General features: G+C 68.3%; 2 protein-coding genes across 8 annotated transcripts in view; both read right to left on the bottom strand.

The window, feature by feature from the left end:
* NOTCH4 (notch receptor 4) overlaps positions 1 to 8808 on the bottom strand; it is a 29901-nt gene extending 21093 nt beyond the window's left edge. For 2 of the 5 annotated variants that reach the window (XM_044981923.1, XM_044981921.1), the window contains exons 1-2: positions 435 to 2927; positions 54 to 322 (exon numbers count right to left, since the gene is read on the bottom strand). In XM_044981923.1, the coding sequence (XP_044837858.1) occupies positions 54 to 322; positions 435 to 952 (787 nt within the window). In that variant the 5' untranslated portion in view covers positions 953 to 2927. Of the gene's footprint in view, positions 1 to 53; positions 323 to 434; positions 2929 to 8606 lie in introns of those variants that run through there. The other 3 variants (XM_044981925.1, XM_044981924.1, XM_044981926.1) reach the window with 3 other exon arrangements.
* A 76-nt stretch (positions 8809 to 8884) lies between these two features.
* ATF6B (activating transcription factor 6 beta) lies at positions 8885 to 18870 on the bottom strand. 3 transcript variants are annotated; one of them, XM_044981930.1, is made up of 16 exons: positions 18737 to 18870; positions 18031 to 18107; positions 17761 to 17842; positions 17248 to 17339; positions 17009 to 17150; positions 15631 to 15807; positions 15317 to 15504; positions 14590 to 14775; positions 13430 to 13521; positions 13046 to 13210; positions 12864 to 12971; positions 11954 to 12041; positions 11642 to 11718; positions 11416 to 11527; positions 11055 to 11139; positions 8885 to 9862 (listed from the first exon to the last, which is right to left on the bottom strand). In XM_044981930.1, exons 1-16 carry the CDS (start codon positions 18819 to 18821, stop codon positions 9627 to 9629), a joined length of 1992 nt encoding a protein of 663 aa, XP_044837865.1. In that variant the 5' UTR covers positions 18822 to 18870; the 3' UTR covers positions 8885 to 9626. The 3 variants fall into 3 exon arrangements, with proteins under 3 accessions (XP_044837865.1, XP_044837864.1, XP_044837863.1); XM_044981929.1 differs by having other exon boundaries at positions 11642 to 11712; positions 17725 to 17842; XM_044981928.1 differs by having other exon boundaries at positions 17725 to 17842.
* Between the last annotated feature and the right edge of the window lie 54 nt (positions 18871 to 18924).

Below are 18924 nucleotides of genomic sequence, written 5' to 3' on the forward strand. Positions count from 1 at the left end.
CCCCCACTCCCCTCCCAGAGCTGGGGAGAGAACCCAGGCGTCCGGGCACCTACCTGTCCATCCTTCCATGCACAGGCATCGGTACTGGGCGCTGGGCAGGCGCTGGCAGGTGCCGCGTTTCTGGCAGGGCGAGGGGAAGCAGGGGTCGCCCACGGCCCCCTGGCACTCATCCCCGGTGAACCCTGGGGGGCAGGAGCAAGTGTAGGTGGGGGGCTCCGAGGGGTGGAAGAGCCGGGGGAAGCAGGTGCCCCCATTCTGGCAGCGCCCGGGACGGCACGGATCCTGGAACTGGCACAACTCCCCCACAAAGCTGGGAGGGCACCTGGGGAGAGAGAACCCAGGAGTCCGGTGGCGGGGGGGAGTTAAGGCCCCCCATTTCCCCTTCCCCCAAAGCCCACCAACCGTCTCCCTCCCCCGGGTTCCCCTCAACTCACAGGCAGGAGCGGCTCCCATCGGGGTGTGCCAGGCAGGTGCCCCCGTTCACACAGGGATCCCGGGCGCAGGTCAGACCTGAGTGGGGGGACAGATGGACGGGGGGGTCAGAACACCCACAGACACGGAGACCCCCTCTCCCCGGCCCTCCACCCCTACCCGAGCCCCGGCTGCACCTCGCCCAGGGGTCCTTATCCCGGGATAATCCCCCGGTGCAGACGCCCGTATCCCGGGATAAAGGAGCCGGTCCCCCTTCAGCTCCGCGCTGCCCCCCCAGCCGGGGAATCTCCCCTACAGCACAATCGCAGCCCGGGGCCCAATGGGGACGGAGCCAGCCAGCCCCACTATGGGCACAGAGAACCCAGGAGTCCTGCCAGGCAGGGGGGCAGCTGCCTGGGGCGGGGGGGGCGGGCAGCATTTCTGTTATTTGGTTTCCAGTTGTAGATGGGATGAAGTGATGGAATATTGGGTGTGACGTAGCCCGGGGGAGCTTGACAACGCGACAGAAAATCCAGCCCATCACCGAGGATCCAGCGTTCAAACGTGGCGCGTGCGGCCGGGTTCGGATTTCAGCTAGTGCACATGCCGGGCCGAGCGCGTAGAGCTGCCGAGCTTACGGGAGGCTTTAATTTAACAGCACATAGAATCCGAAAGCATGAAAACAACCTTCAGGGTCGCAAACCCATTGTAGTAAGTTTAAATATCACAGCGTGAGTCCGATGGAAATCTATGCGCAGATATTTCATATGAACCATATTTGAAATCCTTGTGTATATGAAATATATTACACTATTGTATGCAGCAAACAGTACATTCAATATTTTAATACCTCAGAGATAATCTTCAACATAATAGATACAGATAATATTGACACAGCAGATCTATTTAATATTGAGCTCGATATGACTAGATCATATGAAATGTAAAATATACAATTAATTGTAAGATTAGATTTTTATATTGACCGGTTTAATATAGGATACTTCTGTAACAGTGATTCTATTGAATATTTATTATAACGTACATTAAGTGTAATAGTATATTCAATATTTAAATAACAGCTTCAATAATGCACATACATCTCATTCTCCAGAAGGAAGGCAGATATTTAAAACACTAAGATGGTCTATATCCGTATAGATTGTCTCTAACAGTTGTATTGCATGTTACTCAGCTGTAATGAAACACGTGAACTCTGTGAATCGAGCCGTAGAGAGAGAGAGAACATGAAAGAGGAAGGCCCTCGCTCTCACCCCAGGAGAAGCATGTCAGGAATGAACGACCCAGCGCGCTAGCGTCCCCCGGGGGGCGGTTTCCCAGGGCACCATTCACTAGCACTGCACCCAATCGCTCAGTCCAGCGGAGCGGGACACCGGCTCGGTCACATGGCGCTAGCAGTGGTGGTCACTAGGCCGTGTAAACGGAAGCGAAGTGACACCCCCTGAGCACGTGGACGCGACACAATTTTACCCGAGCGGAAGGAGCGGTTGGAAACAGCCTGATGGGCCTTTCCCCGCCGCCATGGCCCTGCTCCCCACCCCCCAGCATCTGCATTTCGAGGTCTCTGCATTTCTGTTCCCCAGCTGGAGCCCAAAGCCGGGGGACCCTGAGCGGTCACGGCCCTGCGGGCCCATTAGTGCATCGAGTCTGACCTGCTGTACGGCCCAGGCCTGAGAACGCCCCCCCGCTGCCCTGCCCCACACAGACACACACGGCCCCAGCTCCTTGGGCACAGGGCTGGCTGCGAGCAGGCGCGGGGGATTTTGCAGCCAGGAAATCGCCTGGGAAACACGACTTGGTGCCATTTCTTCTCCTGAAACCAACCGAGGACTGGCCACCGCTGCCCCCCCCCAACACTGGCAAAAGGCCCCTTTATCCGGGGACAAAGGCCCCACACTCGGGCTCTCCCAGGGGCCACGTGAGGACAAGGCCAGCGTTTAATCATCAGACACGGTCCTTCGCCAGCGAGCTACCGCCCCCCCTCCGGCCCCTGGTGCCAGCGTCCGTCGCCCACCTGGGACCTCCTCAAAACCCACGAGAACCCCAGAAACACCCGAGCTACCTCACAAGCCTCCTGCTTTGCCACGGTGCCCGCAGGAGTCTCCTGCCAGTGCCCACCGCTGTCTTATGCCACCCGCCCAGGATCACCCAGCCGGGAAAGGTGCCCGGGTGCTCAGCGCGTGGCCAGCGGCCCGGCTCCAGGGGTGCAGGATCAGCCCGGACCTCCTGGGTTTCGGGCCCTCGAGGTGGCAGCTCTCACCATCCGGGGGGGGGGGGACACGGGCATCGTGATCCGGCATTAGACCTGCACGGTAACAGCTCAAGGAGGGCTGCTCCCGGGACCCCCAGACTCAGCCACTGGCCAAGTCACTCCTCCGTGCCTCAGTTTCCCCACCTGGACACTGGGGAGAATGAGGTGCTCGGAGCTGTACGGACGGAGACCCGGCGCTTTACAAAGGAGGTCGGCATCTTAATCCCCATTCCCAGATGGGGAAACTGAGGCACGGGGCAGGGAAAGGGACTTGGCCAAGGTCACCGAGCACGGCAGTGGCAGAGGTGGGAATGGAACCCAGGAGTCCTGGCTCCCAGCCCCTCCCCCGGCTCTAACCCACCAGCCCCCACTCCCCTCTCAGAGCCAGGAGAGAACCCAGGAGTCCTGACACACTGGCCACTCCACCCCCCCTTAATTAAACAGCACTAATTAACCCCCCCCCCCCCGCATTGCCGTTACTGCCCCTGGCGCCCGTTCTCCCCTCCCTCCCTCGCCCGCCTTGGCACCGGCTCCCTCTGCCCGTTGATTAACCTCCCTTCCTTCCTTGCCATTACGTCCCTCGCTCGCCCCCCCCCGTGCAATTAAACTGCCCCCGTCAATTCCTGCATCTGCATTCACTAACCGGCAAGAACTGCAGGTGGGTGCGGGCACCCCCCCCCCGCATCGCTACTGGGCACCGATTCCACCCCCGCTAACGAACGGGCACCCCCCCCCCCCCGCGTCGCTACTGGGCACCGATTCCAGCCCTGGTAACGAACGGGCACCACCCCCCCCCGCGTCGCTACTGGGCACCGATTCCACCCCGCTAACGAACGGGCACCACCCCCCCCCGCGTCGCTACTGGGCACCGATTCCACCCCCGCTAACGACCGGGCACCCCCCCCCCCGCGTCGCTACTGGGCACCGATTCCAGCCCGCTAACGAACGGGCACCCCCCCCCCGCGTCGCTACTGGGCACCGATTCCAGCCCCTCTAACGAACGGGCACCCCCCCCCCGCGTCGCTACTGGGCACCGATTCCACCCCGCTAACGAACGGGCACCCCCCCCGCGTCGCTACTGGGCACCCCTTCCACCCCCGCTAACGAACGGGCACCACCCCCCCGCGTCGCTACTGGGCACCGATTCCAGCCCCGCTAACGAACGGGCACCCCCCCCCCCGCGTCGCTACTGGGCACCGATTCCACCCCGCTAACGAACGGGCACCCCCCCCGCGTCGCTACTGGGCACCGATTCCACCCCGCTAACGAACGGGCACCACCCCCCCCGCGTCGCTACTGGGCACCGATTCCAGCCCGCTAACGAACGGGCACCCCCCCCACGTCGCTACTGGGCACCGATTCCACCCCGCTAACGAACGGGCACCCCCCCCGCGTCGCTACTGGGCACCGATTGCACCCCGCTAACGAACGGGCACCCCCCCCCGCGTCTCTCCTGGGTACCGATTCCACCCCCGCTAACGAACGGGCACCACCCCCCCCGCGTCGCTTACGGGCCCCCATTCCAGCCCCGCTAACGAACGGGCACCCCCCCCCCCGCGTCGGTACTGGGCACCGATTCCACCCCGCTAACCCCCGGGCACCCCCCCCGCGTCGCGCATGGGCACCGATTCCCCCCCGCTAACCAACGGGCACCCCCCCCCCGCGTCGCTACTGGGCACCGTTTCCAGCCCGCTAACGAACGGGCACCCCCCCCCCGCGTCGCTACTGGGCACCGATTCCACCCCGCTAACGAACGGGCACCCCCCCCCCCGCGTCGCTACTGGGCACCGATTCCAGCCCCGCTAACGAACGGGCACCACCCCCCCCGCGTCGCTACTGGGCACCGATTCCACCCCGCTAACGAACGGGCACCCCCCCCGCGTCGCTACTGGGCACCGATTCCAGCCCCGCTAACGAACGCGCACCCCCCCCGCGTCGCTACTGGGCACCGATTCCAGCCCCGCTAACGAACGGGCACCGCGCCCGCGTCGCTACTGGGCACCGTTTCCAGCCCCGCTAACGAACGGGCACCCCCCCCCCCGCGTCGCTACTGGGCACCGATTCCACCCCGCTAACGAACGGGCACCACCCCCCCGCGTCGCTACTGGGCACCGATTCCACCCCGCTAACGAACGGGCCCCACCCCCCCGCGTCGCTACTGGGCACCGATTCCACCCCCGCTAACGAACGGGCACCACCCCCCCCGCGTCGCTACTGGGCACCGATTCCACCCCGCTAACGAACGGGCACCCCCCCCCGCGTCGCTACTGGGCACCGATTCCACCCCGCTAACGAACGGGCACCCCCCCCCCGCGTCGCTACTGGGCACCGATTCCACCCCGCTAACGAACGGGCACCACCCCCCCCGCGTCGCTACTGGGCACCGATTCCACCCCGCTAACGAACGGGCACCCCCCCCCGCGTCGCTACTGGGCACCGATTCCAGCCCCGCTAACGAACGGGCACCACCCCCCCCGCGTCGCTACTGGGCACCGATTCCACCCCGCTAACGAACGGGCACCCCCCCCCGCGTCGCTACTGGGCACCGATTCCAGCCCGCTAACGAACGGGCACCCCCCCCCCGCGTCGCTACTGGGCACCGATTCCAGCCCCGCTAACGAACGGGCATCCCCCCCCCGCGTCGCTACTGGGCACCGATTCCAGCCCCGCTAACGAACGGGCACCAATTATCCCCCTCCCACCCGCAGCCTTTTCATCCTTTATTCACCCAAACCGGCATCAGCCTGGGCCCACCCCCCTGCCCCCGCTCCCCCCGTCCTGCCCCCTGCCCCCGCTCCCCCCCTCCTGCCCCCTGCCCCCGCTCCCCCCCTCCTGCCCCCTGCCCCCGCTCCCCCCGTCCTGCCCCCTGCCCCCGCTCCCCCCCTCCTGCCCCCTGCCCCCGCTCCCCCCCGTCCACCCGCGTCCTGCCCCCTGCCCCCGCCCCCGCCCCCACCCCCCCCCGTCCTGCCCCCTGCCCTTGCCCCCTCACCCCCCGTCCTGCCCCCTGCCCTCGCCCCCACTCCCCCCCCGTCCTGCCCCCTGCCCTCGCCCCCCCCTCCTGCCCCCTGCCCTCGCCCCCACGCCCCCCCGTCCTGCCTCGCCCCCACGCCCCCCGTCCTGCCCCCTGCCCTCGCCCCCGCTCCCCCCGTCCTGCCCCCTGCCCTTGCCCCCCCGTCCTGCCCCCTGCCCTCGCCCCCCCGTCCTGCCCCCTGCCCCCACTCCCCCCGTCCTGCCCCCTGCCCCCCCCCCCTGCCCTCGCCCCCCCCCCCCCCCCCGGCCTGCCCCCCGCCCTCGCCCCCCCCGCCTGCCCCCTGCCCTCGCCCCCACGCCCCCCCGTCCTGCCCTCGCCCCCACGCCCCCCCGTCCTGCCCCCTGCCCTCGCCCCCACTCCCCCCGTCCTGCCCCCTGCCCTCGCCCCCCCGTCCACCCGCGTCCTGCCCCCTGCCCCCGCTCCCCCCCGTCCTGCCCCCGCTCCCCCCCGTCCTGCCCCCTGCCCTCGCCCCCACTCCCCCCCGTCCTGCCCCCTGCCCTCGCCCCCGGCCCCCCCCGTCCTGCCCCCTGCTCCCGCCCCCGCTCCCCCCGTCCTGCCCCCTGCCCTCGCCCCCCCGTCCTGCCCTCGCCCTCGCCCCCCCGTCCTGCCCCCTGCCCTCGCCCCCCCGTCCTGCCCCCGGCCCTCGCCCCCCCGTCCTGCCCCCTGCCCTCGCCCCCACTCCCCCCGTCCTGCCCCCCCCGCTGCTCCCCCCAGTTCCTGTTGTTTTCCTGTTGTTCCCGACTCTGACTCTGTCCCAGCGGCATCCGGAGCTCAGGGAGGGGTTCCGGGGGGGCGGTGCCGAGCGTGGGAATCGGTTGGGGGTGGGGGGGAGAACCAATCACCCCCACTACATACACAAGCGGTGCCAGCCAGGTACACACACACACACACGCGCGCAGTGCCAGCCGGGTTCACACACACACACACACACAGACACACACACACACGCGGTGCCAGCCAGGTACACAAACATGGTGTGAGCCGGGTACACACACACACAGACACAGTGCCAGCCAGGTACACACACATGGTGTGAGCCGGGTACACACACACACACGGTGCCAGCCAGGTACACACACACACACAGACACACACACACACGCGGTGCCAGCCAGGTATACACACACACAGACACACACACGGGGCCAGCCGGGTTCACACACACAGACACACACACGGTGCCAGCCGGGTACACACACACACACACACATGCAGTGCCAGCCAGGTACACACACACACACACGGTGCCAGCTGGGTGTACACACACACACACAGAGTGCCAGCCGGGTTCACACACACAGACACACACACAGTGCCAGCCGGGTTCACACAGACACACACACAGTGCCAGCTGGGTTCACACACACAGACACACACACAGTGCCAGCTGGGTACACACACACAGACACACACACAGTGCCAGCTGGGTACACACACACAGGGTGCCAGCCGGGTGTACACACACACACACAGAGTGCCAGCCTGGTTCTCACACACACACACACACACACAGTGCCAGCCGGATTCACACACACAGACACACACATAGTGCCGTGTACACACACACAGACACATGCAGTGCCAGCCGGGTTTTCTCACAAACACAACACACACACACACACAGACACACACAGTGCCAGCCATGTACACACACACACAGACACATGCAGTGCCAGCCGGGTTCACACACAGACACAGACAGACACACACAGTGCCAACCAGGTTCACACACACACACACACACACACACACAGACACACACACAGTGCCAGCCGGGTACACACACACAGACACACACACAGTGCCAGCCGGGTACACACACACAGACACACACACAGTGCCAGCCGGGTTCACACACACAGACACACACACAGTGCCAGCCGGGTACACACAGATACACACACAGTGCCAGCCGGGTTCACACACACAGACACACACACAGTGCCAGCCGGGTACACACACACAGACACACACACAGTGCCAGCCGGGTACACACACACAGACACACACACGGTGCCAGCCGGGTTCACACACACAGACACACACACGGTGCCAGCCGGGTTCACACACACACACACACACACGCAGTGCCAGCCGGGTTCACACACACAGACACACACACACACGGTGCCAGCCAGGTACACACACACAGACACACACACAGCCAGCCGGGTACACACACACACACACACACACAGTGCCAGCCGGGTTCACACACACAGACACACACACAGTGCCAGCTGGGTACACACACACAGACACACACACAGTGCCAGCCGGGTTCACACACACAGACACACACACAGTGCCAGCCGGGTACACACAGACACACACACACACACAGTGCCAGCCGGGTACACACAGACACACACACAGTGCCAGCCGGGTACACACAGACACACACACACACAGTGCCAGCCGGGTACACACAGACACACACACACACACAGTGCCAGCCGGGTTCACACACACAGACACACACAGACACGGTGCCAGCCGGGTTCACACACACAGACACACACACAGTGCCAGCTGGGTTCACACACACAGACACACACACAGTGCCAGCTGGGTACACACACACAGACACACACACGGTGCCAGCCGGGTACACACACACACACAGTGCCAGCCGGGTACACACAGACACACACACAGTGCCAGCCGGGTACACACAGACACACACACAGAGTGCCAGCCGGGTTCACACAGACACACACACAGTGCCAGCTGGGTACACACACACACACACAGACACACACACAGTGCCAGCTGGGTTCACACACACAGGGTGCCAGCCACGCCCACCCCCAGGCAGCAGGTGCCCAGCCAGGCCAGGGGACTCCCGGGGGGGGCTCCCCCCCAGCCTGCTCCCCCTGCCCCCCCCCGTACCTCGGGCCAGCGGCGGCAGCAGCAGCAGCAGCAGCAGCAGCGGCCCCATCGCTGAGCGCGGCCCCCCCAGCCCCGAGCCCGGCCCCCCCCGGCCATTGTCCAGAGCTTCCTGAGCCCACAATGCGGGGAGGGACCCGCCCCCTTCCTGCCCCCGCGGCAGAGCGAGCGGCAGGGCCAGAGGGGGTGCGGGGGCTGCCCCCATGCCCCAGGGGTCACCCTCCCCCAGCCTGGGGCCCCGCTGGGTTCGGGGGTCACCCCCACAGGACAGAGCCAGGCGCTTCAGTCACCTCTCGCTTTTATTCATAGCTGTTAAAAAAGCCCCCGGGGCAGGATCCAGTGGGGGGGACCCACAAAAGGGGGGGCCCTGTGGGGGCGAGGCACCCCACAGGCAGGGAGCCCCCCCAGTCTATAAATATCCACAGGGGAGATAGTGCAGTACAGGGGTGGGGGGGCAGGATCCCCCCCCAAGGGAATGGGGGCCAGAGACTAGCACGGGGGCGGGTCTCCCTCGGGGGCGGGGCTAAGTGCTGCCTCATGTAGGAGGGGTGGTCACTAAGGGGGCAGGGCCAGCCCTCACCCGGGGGGAAGGGGCAGTGCCTGAGGGGGCGGGGCTAGGCTCATGGGGAGGAGGGGTTCTCTGAAAGGGGGCGGGGTTAATGCTGCTCAGGTGGGAGGAGCTATCCACAAAGGGGCAGGATGAGCCTCAACACAGGCAGGGCTGTTACCAATAGGGCCGGGGCTAGCCACATGTGGGCGTGGCCATTGCCAAGGTGGCATATCGGGGGCAAGACGAGGCCCAGGTGAGCTTGAATGTCACCAAGGGGCATGACCAGCCCTGGGTGGGCGTGGCCCTCTCTGAGGGGCGTGGCTCCCGTGGAGGGGCGTGGCTCCCGTGGAGGGGCGTGGCTAGCCGGGGTGGGCGTGGCTCCCGCTGAGGGGCATGGCTAGCCTGGGTGGGCGTGGCTCCCGCTGAGGGGCGTGGCTAGCCTGGATGGGCGTGGCTCCCGCTGAGGGGCGTGGCTAGCCCTCGCCCTGCTCCCCGAGGTAGAAGGTGCGGGGGCGCCGGGCGGAGCGCAGGGGGCCCCGGGCCGGGCGGGGTGGAACCGAGGGTGCCTGGGTGCGGTTGTCGGGGGCTGGGGGGCGGCGCAGGGAGGGTGGCACCGTGGAGCTCTTGATGTGGATCACGCGTGTGTCCATCACTTCGCAGTCGATCTGCATCATCACCTCGAAGCCCCGCGACGCATTGTACAGGCTCTCTGGGGAGAGACGGGGGTCAGCCCGGCGCCGGGACGCGAGTGGCTCTCGGGTGGGGCGGGTGATACGGGGACCCCTCGCCCGGCGCCGGGACGCGGCCGGCTCTGGGGCGGGGCGGGTGATACGGGGACCCCTCGCCCGGCGCCGGGACGCGGCCGGCTCTGGGGCGGGGCGGCTGATACGGGGACCCCTCGCCCGGCGCCGGGACGCGGCCGGCTCTGGGGCGGGGCGGGTGATACGGGGACCTCTCGCCCGGCGCCGGGACGCGGCCGGCTCTGGGGCGGGGGGGGGGTGATACGGGGCCCCCTCGCCCGCCGCCGGGACGCGGCCGGCGGGGGGGGGGGGGGGGGGGGAGACGGGGGCCCGGCGCCCGGCGCCGGGACGCGGCCGGCTCTGGGGCGGGGGGGGGGTGATACGGGGACCCCTCGCCCGGCGCCGGGACGCGGCCGGCTCTGGGGCGGGGGGGGGTGATACGGGGACCCCTCGCCCGGCGCCGGGCCGCGGCCGGCGCTGGGGGGGGGGGGGGGTGATACGGGGACCCCTCGCCCGGCGCCGGGACGCGGCCGGCTCTGGGGTGGGGCGGGTGATACGGGGACCCCTCGCCCGGCGCCGGGACGCGGCCGGCTCTGGGGCGGGGCGGGTGATACGGGGACCCCTCGCCCGGCGCCGGGACGCGGCCGGCTCTGGGGCGGGGCGGGTGATACGGGGACCCCTCGCCCGGCGCCGGGACGCGGCCGGCTCTGGGGCGGGGCTGGTGATACGGGGACCTCTCGCCCGGTGCCGGGACGCGGCCGGCTCTGGGGCGGGGCGGGTGATACGGGGACCCCTCGCCCGGCGCCGGGACGCGGCCGGCTCTGGGGCGGGGCGGGTGATACGGGGACCCCTCGCCCGGCGCCGGGACGCGGCCGGCTCTGGGGCGGGGCGGGTGATACGGGGACCCCTCGCCCGGCGCCAGGACGCGAGTGGCTCTCGGGTGGGGCGGGTGATACGGGGACCCCTCGCCCGGCGCCGGGACGCGGACGGCTCTGGGGCGGGGCGGGTGATACGGGGACCCCTCGCCCGGCGCCAGGACGCGAGTGGCTCTCGGGTGGGGCGGGTGAAACGGGGATTCCTCGCCCGACGCCAGGACGCAGCTGGCTCTGGGGTGGGGGGCCGGTTATCGCGGTTCCCAAGCACAGGGAGCCAGGGCCGTACCATTCAGCGCCATGGCCGGCATCACCAGCGACATCTTGGGCCGGGTGGTTTTGTTGTGGCTGATGGCCGGGAGCAGGAGGTGATCCTGGGGTCGGGAGACAGACAGACCAGAATGAGAGACAAACAGAGAGCGCCCCCCGTTGCCCCCCCGCTCCCTACTGACCCCCACCCCGCCCTGCTCCCTGCTGCCCCCGCCCCCTGCTGCCCCCCGCCCCTCCCCCTGCAGCACAGCCCCTAGCGCCGTCCTGGGGCCATGGGGAGCCCTGGCTGCCCGGGCAGAGCCCCCCCGCTGCCCCCACCCCTAGCGCCGCCCTGGGGCCATGGGGAGCCCCGGCTGCCCGGGCCCAGCCCCCCAGCTCACCCTACGGAAGGACACCACGTAGAAGGTGTCCTCCCGCCGGTCGATGGCGTCCATGAAGTGGTGCTCCGTGCGGTCGGGGCGCTGGTAGACCTGCAGCTCGCTCAGCGAGTCCCTGGAACCGGAGACGGGCGTCAGGGAACAGGGCCTGTCCCTGCGGGGGGCGCCGGCCCCGATCCAGGCACAGGGCGGGGCCTGGCTGGCTTTGGGGGGATCGGGGGCCCCTTACCTCTCTGGGCGTTCGGGGGGGCTGGCTGGGACGTATCGCGACGGGCTGGGCGCCTCCCTCTGCAGCGACTCCTGTGACTGAGATGGGGGAGAAGGTCAGTGGGGGGCACCAGGGAACCCCCACAACAGCCCAGCAAAGGCTGCCGCTCGGCACCCCCAGAGGATTGTGGGTAAAACCACCCAGGATTCTGGGTAACGCCCTGTGGCCCGGGCAGCTCCCAGCCCCCCCTCCCTGCAGTCCAGACAGGGACCGACTTGGCTCCTCCCCCAGTGGGTGGAGCCACCCTGGCTTGCTCCACCCCTCCGGCCTCACCTGATTGGCCCGTGGCTTGCGGGCCTGCAGGGGCTTCCTGCGGTTGATCTGGTGCCGACGCACCCAGCCGCTAAGCTCGTCCGCCAGCCTGAGGGACAAAGCGGGAGGGGCAGGGTTAAAGTGGGGCTCAGGGGCGGTGCCCGGGGGATTGTGGGATAGGTGACCCACAATGCCTCACAGCCAGGGCTCCATTCATGTGTGCACAGGACCAGGGGCGGCTCCAGGCACCAGCACGCCAAGCGCGTGCCTGGGGCGGCAAGCCACGGGGGGTGCTCTGCCGGTCGCTGCGAGGGCCGCAGGCAGGTTGCCTTCCGGGGCGCCTGCGGAGGGGCCGCTGGTCCCGCGGCTTTGGCAGACCTCCCGCAGGCGCCGCCGAAGCCGCGGGAGGGGGGAGCTCCCGCAGGCGCCGCCAAAGCCGCGGGCCCGGAGAGCTCCCGCAGGCGCCGCCGAAGCCGCGGGACCGGAGAGCTCCCGCAGGCGCCGCCGAAGCCGCGGGACGGGGGAGCTCCCGCAGGCGCCGCCGAAGCCGCGGGACCGGGGGAGCTCCCGCAGGCGCTGCCGAAGCCACGGGACCGGGGAGCTCCCGCAGGCGCCGCCGAAGGCAGCCTGCCTGCCATGCTGGGGCAGCAAAATACCTAGAGCCGCCCCTGCACAGGACTAAAGGGGCTGCTCCCCAGAGGAACTGTGGGATCCGTTACCCATAATTCCTCACTGCAGCAGCTCTGCTACTGCCCATCCAAGGGCAGTTTGCAGAGGTTTCTGGGAGACGTTACCCACAATCCCTTACCCAGGGGGGCCCTGCCCGTTGGCATACGTTGGCAGCCCCCAGGGGATTGTGGGATATGTTATGGACAGTCCCCGTCCGGGGCCCTTTCCCAGGGGCCAGGCCGGAGGGGTGCGGGGAACCCACCGGAGAGACTCGGTGCGGTTGAAGTGGCGGCAGTCGGACGCCAGGAACAGCTTGTCCAGGTCCCGCAGCATCAGATCCTTCATGCCGGAGAGGGCGGCCGTGAGGTTCCTGTGGGAGCAGAGAGCAGCTTCACCGGGGGCCTTGGGGGTCCGCAGGGGTGGGGGAGCCCCTTGTGCCCTTACCTGAACCTGGTCTTGCCCACGCTGGCGGGGGCCAGCTCCTCCCTCAGCTCCCCTGGAGCCTCCTTCGGCAGCTGCTCCACCACACCCAGCAGGTGCCGACGGCTCTGCCCGGCCCCCGCCCCCTGGCTGGGCGGCACCGTCTCCACGGCCTTCTGCTCGCTGATGCTGGGGGGTAGGAAGGGATCAGACAGGCCAGGCTGCTCCCAGGGAAGACTGGGACACATTACCCACAATCCCCTGCAGGCAGGAGTGTGATACAGGGGCTAAGAGGGCAGCTCCCGGGGGATGCTGGGACACGTTACCCACAATCCCCTGCAGGCAGGCAGTGCGATTCAGGGGCTCAGACAGAGCTGAGACATTACCCACAATCCCCCAGGGCCTCACCTGACAGGCCCGAAGTTGAAGGCGATGAAGAGCAGCACGACCATGACGCAAACGACCTTCCGGTTCCCAGGGCTGAACTTCAGCTCCCTGCTCTGGAGACGAGGGGGCAAGGGGGTGTCAGAATGGTACAGTCTGAGCAAAACCACCCTCTCAACAAGGGCTGCCTCCCCCCCCCATATCATAATGGTACATCCCAGCCAAAGGCAGAGCTCCCCCTCCAAACCAGGCAGCCATGATGGTATGTCCCACCAACTTCCCCCCAATATCATAATGGTACATCCCAGCCACAGCTTTCCACCCTACAATGGTATGTCCCACTGACTCCCCTCCGCCTAAATTGCTATCATAAAGGAACATCCTACCAGAGATACACACACACCCCCACACACTATAATGGACCCTCCTAGCAGGGAACACAATTTTCCAACACCCCTGCAAAAATTTGGTGTCCCCCACTCTAGGGGTGCTAATGGAATGTCCCAATGGGACAGCCTAAACTCCCCTTTTACAAGGAATATAATGGTACATCCCTAAAGGTTCTCAATCTCTCTCCCCCCAGAGTTCATAATGGAATCTCCCAGGACACACCTCTAATGGAATTCTCCAGAAATTCCCTCCCTCACACAGTAGAGCTAATGGAACATCCCAGGAGGAGATTTCACAATCCCTTCCCCTCTCAGGGGCCATAGCACCCGCCCCCACCCCACAGATGACAATGGAATGTCCCACAAGGGGCTTGCTCCCTTCCCCCTCCACATGGGCCACAATGGAACATCCCAGAAACAGACACTATGAAGCGCTCCCCCCCTCAAAGGGATCACAATGGGACATCCCAGCAGAAAGTCATCACCTCTGAGGGTAGGGGGAAGGGATTTGGAATGTACCATTATGTAGCTCACGAAAGCTCATGCTGAAATAAATGTGTGAGTCTCTAAGGTGCCACAAGTCCTCCTGTCCATTATGAGATGAGGAGCAGCTTGGTGTTGGAATGTACCATTATGATCCCTGCATGGGAGGAGAGAGCTGAGTGCTGGGATATACCATTATGCTACCTATGGGGGTCAGATATTTACTGCTGAGATATACCATTATGTATCACATATGGGGGGGTATGCTTGCTGTTGGAATGTACCATTGTGTCACCCGCGGGGGGCGCTCACCTCGCCCAGGACGCAGTCCAGCCGGCGCCGCAGCAGGGCGTTCTCCCGCCGCAGCCGCTCGTTGTCGGCCAGCGCCTCCCGCAGGCGGCACTCCAGCCCCTGCAGGTACTCCTTCTTCTTCCGGCGCGACTGGCAGGCCGACTCCCGGTTCTTGATCATCCGCTGCTGCCGCTTCAGCACCTTCACCTGGGGGCAGAAAGGGGGGGCTGTGGGTCAGGAGTGTGGGGCAAGGGGGGGGGCTGGGCTGGCAGGGGCTGCGGGTCGGGAGTGAGGGGCACCGGCAGAGCTGGGGGGGAAGGGCTGGGCTGGCAGGGGGCTGCGGGTCAGGAGTGAGGGGCACCGGCAGGGCTGGGGGGGGGCCGGGCTGGCAGGGGCTGCGGGTCGGGAGTGAGGGGCAACGGCAGAGCTGTGGGGGGCAGGGCTGGGCTGGCAGGGGGCTGCGGGTCAGGAGTGAGGGGCACCGGCACAGCTGGGGGGGCAGGGCTGGGCTGGCAGGGGGCTGCAGGTCGGGAGTGAGGGGCACCGGCAGGGCTGGGGGGGGGCCGGGCTGGCAGGGGCTGCGGGTCGGGAGTGAGGGGCAACAGCAGAGCTGCGGGGGGCCGGGCTGGGCTGGCAGGGGGCTGCGGGTCAGGAGTGAGGGGCACCGGCACAGCTGGGGGGGCAGGGCTGGGCTGGCAGGGGGCTGCAGGTCGGGAGTGAGGGGCACCGGTCGCACTCTGTTACTCACGTCAATCTCTGGGTTGCAGGGTCCGAGCTGGCTCGGGGCCGGGACGATGGTTTTGGCCTCGGGTTTGGGGGCGCTGGGGGGGAGCCTGGCCGGGGGGCCCTCCTTCCCTGGGGGCTGCACCTTGAGGAGCCCCGAGAGCGGGAGGTGCAGGAGGTCGCTCTGGGAGATGACGACAGACGGTGCTGGGACTGCGGGGAGGGACGTGGGTCAGTGTCCCACACACACATGAGCCCCGTGCCCCATGCCCCCGCCCCGAGCCAGCCAATGCCTGCCCTGGGGCGCCCCCTAGAGGCGCCCAGCCCCTGGCCCCGTACCTGTGATGGCCGGCTTGAGGGGCTGGGGCTGGGCTCCCGGCACCGTCTGCAGTAGGATGGTGGGGCTGGGGGTGGCCGCGGGCTGCACGGAGACGGTGGCCACCACCACCGGCTTTGGCTGGATGGGCGGCTTCCGGCTCAGGATCGACTCAGCCTTGATGGGAGTCACCGGCTTCCCTGCAAGAAATGCAATGTACTTCCCCCAGGGCCCCCACCCCACAGCCAGCCCCTCGCCCCGCTCCCCCAGCGCCCCCCCCCGCCCCCCCCAGCCAGCCCCTCACCCCACTCCCCCAGCACCCCCCTCCCCCGCCCCCCCACAGCCAGCCCCTCTCCCCACTCCCCCAGCACCCCCCTACCCCGCCCCCCCCACAGCCAGCCCCTCACCCCACTCCCCCAGCGCCCCCTACCCCGCCCCCCCACAGCCAGCCCCTCACCCCTCTCCCCCCGCGCGCGCTACCCCTCCCCCCCCACAGCCAGCCCCTCACCCCACTCCCCCAGCGAGCCATTCCGCACGCCCCCCAATGGCAGGCCCTCACCCCACTCCCCCAGCGCCCCCTACCCCACCCCCCCCACAGCCAGCCCCTCACCCCACTCCCCCAGCGCCCCCTACCCCACCCCCCCCACAGCCAGCCCCTCGCCCCACTCCTCCAGGGGCCCCCTACCCCGCCCCCCGCCACAGCCAGCCCCTCACCCCACTCCCCCCGCGCCCCCTACCCCGCGCCCCCACAGCCAGCCCCTCACCCCACTCCCCCAGCACCCCCCTCCCCCACCCCCCCCCACAGCCAGCCCCTCACCCCACTCCCCCATTGCCCCCTGCCCCGCCCCCCCCAGCCAGCCCCTCGCCCCGCTCCCCCAGCGCCCCCTCCCCCGCCCCCCCACCGCCAGCCCCTCTCCCCCCGCCCCGAGCGCCCCCGCCCCCGCCCCCCCCAGCCAGCCCCTCGCCCCGCTCCCCCAGCGCCCCCCTCCCCCGCCCCCCCCACAGCCAACCCCTCGCCCCACTCCCCCAGCGCCCCCAACCCCGCCCCCCCCCAGCCAGCCCCTCGCCCCACTCCCCCAGAGCCCACCTCCCCCCCCCCCCAGCCCCTCGCCCCACTCCTCCAGGGTCCCCCTCCCCCCCCCCCCCCACAGCCAGCCCCTCTCCCCACTGCCCCAGCGCCCCCCTCCCCCGCCCCCCCCACAGCCAGCCCCTCACCCCACTGCCCCAGCGCCCCCTCCCCCGCGCCCCCACAGCCAGCCCCTCGCCCCACTCCCCCAGCACCCCCCTACCCCGCCCCTCCCACAGCCAGCCCCTCGCTCTGCTCCCCTCACCGCCCCCAGCTGGCCGGGCCTGGAGTCGCCAGAGCCCCTCCCCCACAGCCAGCCCTCCGGCACTGATTACCTGGCGTGGTCTGTGTCTCTGGCGCTGGCAGAAGGCTGATCTGGACGGTGCCAACTGGGGGGGCCAGGACGTCCCCAAACATACAGGGTGGGGTCGGGGGGTCCTCGGCTTTCACTCCCATCACGTCGTCCGGGCTTGCGGCCTGGGGAGAGCCACAGCTGAGTGTCGGGGCCAGGGAGGGGGGCACAGAGCTGAGTGCGGGGGCTGGGGATGTCTCCCAGGCCAAGGGGGGCACGTACCTGTCTCGGGGAGTCAGGGGTCATGGAGAGGATGGAGGAGTCTGAGCTGTGGGAGGAAGCGGGGGACACGGGCTCGGACTTCACCTGGAGATCTGCGCGGGGGATGGAAAGGGGTTAGAAAATAGTCCCTCACCAATATCCCTCCGCCCCCAACATCCACCTGGCCCAGGGCAGCTCCATTGCACACAGATATCCCTCCGCCCCCTACATCCACCCACCCAAGGGCAGCCCCACGGCACAGATATCCCTCCGCCCCCTACGTCCACCCACCTGAGGGCAGCCCCACTGCACACAGATATCCCCCCGCCCCCTACGTCCACCCACCCGAGGGCAGCCCCAATGCACATAGATATCCCTCCGCCCCCTACGTCCACTCAGCCGAGGGCAGCCCCAATGCACATAGATATCCCTCCGCCCCCTACGTCCACCCACCCGAGGGCAGCCCCACGGCACAGATATCCCTCCACCCCACCTCACCATCTGTTCCAAATGCTGGGGGGAGGCAGGGCTCACCCGGGAAGAGGCTGGTTGGCATCTGGTCCCATGGCGGCTCTGGGGGGCTGGTGTCCATGCCCAGGTCAAAACCGTCATCAAACTGCAGGGGGAAGGGGGGAGATGAGGGGTGAAGTGGGGGGTTACCCGTGTATCTCTCCGGGGCCCAGTCCGGCAGCCCCCAGGGTACAGAGGGCCCTGCTCTGAGGGGGATGGGTGGTGGGGGTGCTATGGAGTAGGTGGGTCACTGGGGGCACCCCCCAGGCAGGGCGGGGTGAGGGAAGAGCTCACCAATGCACTGGGCTCCAGGCAGGGGAAGAGGGCGGCGGGCTCCTCCCCATCGTCCAGGCAGCTGTAGAGAGCAGCATCTGGGGGCGGGAAGCAAACAGGGCAGTCAGTTCCGCTGCTCCAAGCCCCTCCCCCTCCAGTACCCAGCCCCTCCCACTCCAGTACCAGCCCTGCCCACTCTTCCAGGCCCCTCCCACTCCTCCAGGCCCCTCCCCCTCCAGTACCAGCCCCTCCCACTCTCCCAGGCCCCACCCTTCCAGTACCAGCCCCTCCCACTCTTCCAGGCCCCTCCCCCTCCAGTACCAGCCCCTCCCCCTCCAGTACCAGCCCCGCCCACTCCTCCAGGTCCCTCCCCCTCCAGTACCAGCCCCGCCCACTCTCCCAGGCCCCTCCCCCTCCAGTACCAGCCCCGCCCACTCTTCCAGGCCCCTCCCCCTCCAGTACCAGCCCCGCCCACTCTTCCAGATCCCTCCCCCTCCAGTACCAGCTCCTCCCACACTCCCAGGCCCCTCCCCCTCCAGTGCCGGCCCCGCCCACTCCTCCAGGTCCCTCCCCCTCCAGTACCAGCCCCGCCCCCTCCCCACGCTCCTCCCCCATGCACCCAGCCCCGCCCCCTCCTGCAGGCCCCGCCCCCAAAGAGTCTCCCGCCCTTCGCCCCAGCACCCTCCCGCTATTCAGACCCCCTGGCCCCTCCCCCGGCCCCGCCCACCCCAGTCCTCGCTGCTCAGCAGGTTGTCGGCCAGGAACCGGCCCGAGTCGTGGAGCACCAGCAGCTCCGGGGCCAGCGCCGCCATCTTCCCCCGGCCCCGCCCCCTCCGGCTGCCATGACAACGCCCCACCCAATCGCAGCGCCGAGTCGGCCCGCGCCAGCCAATCACAGCGCGCGGGAGGCGGGGC

This window comes from Mauremys mutica, chromosome 12 (genome assembly GCF_020497125.1).
Source record: "Mauremys mutica isolate MM-2020 ecotype Southern chromosome 12, ASM2049712v1, whole genome shotgun sequence".
In the NCBI taxonomy this organism is placed as follows: domain Eukaryota; kingdom Metazoa; phylum Chordata; order Testudines; family Geoemydidae; genus Mauremys; species Mauremys mutica.

Excerpts from the sequence above, each read along its gene's own strand:
- ATF6B (XM_044981928.1), bottom strand. The coding sequence starts at position 18,821 with ATGGCGGCGCTGGCCCCGGAGCTGCTGGTGCTCCACGACTCGGGCCGG. Across the intron at positions 15,505-15,630 it reads CCTCAAGCCGGCCATCACAG|TCCCAGCACCGTCTGTCGTC; the intron begins GTACGGGGCCAG and ends CCCTCCCCGCAG. Across the intron at positions 9,863-11,054 it reads GCCGGCCATGGCGCTGAATG|AGAGCCTGTACAATGCGTCG; the intron begins GTACGGCCCTGG and ends GTCTCTCCCCAG.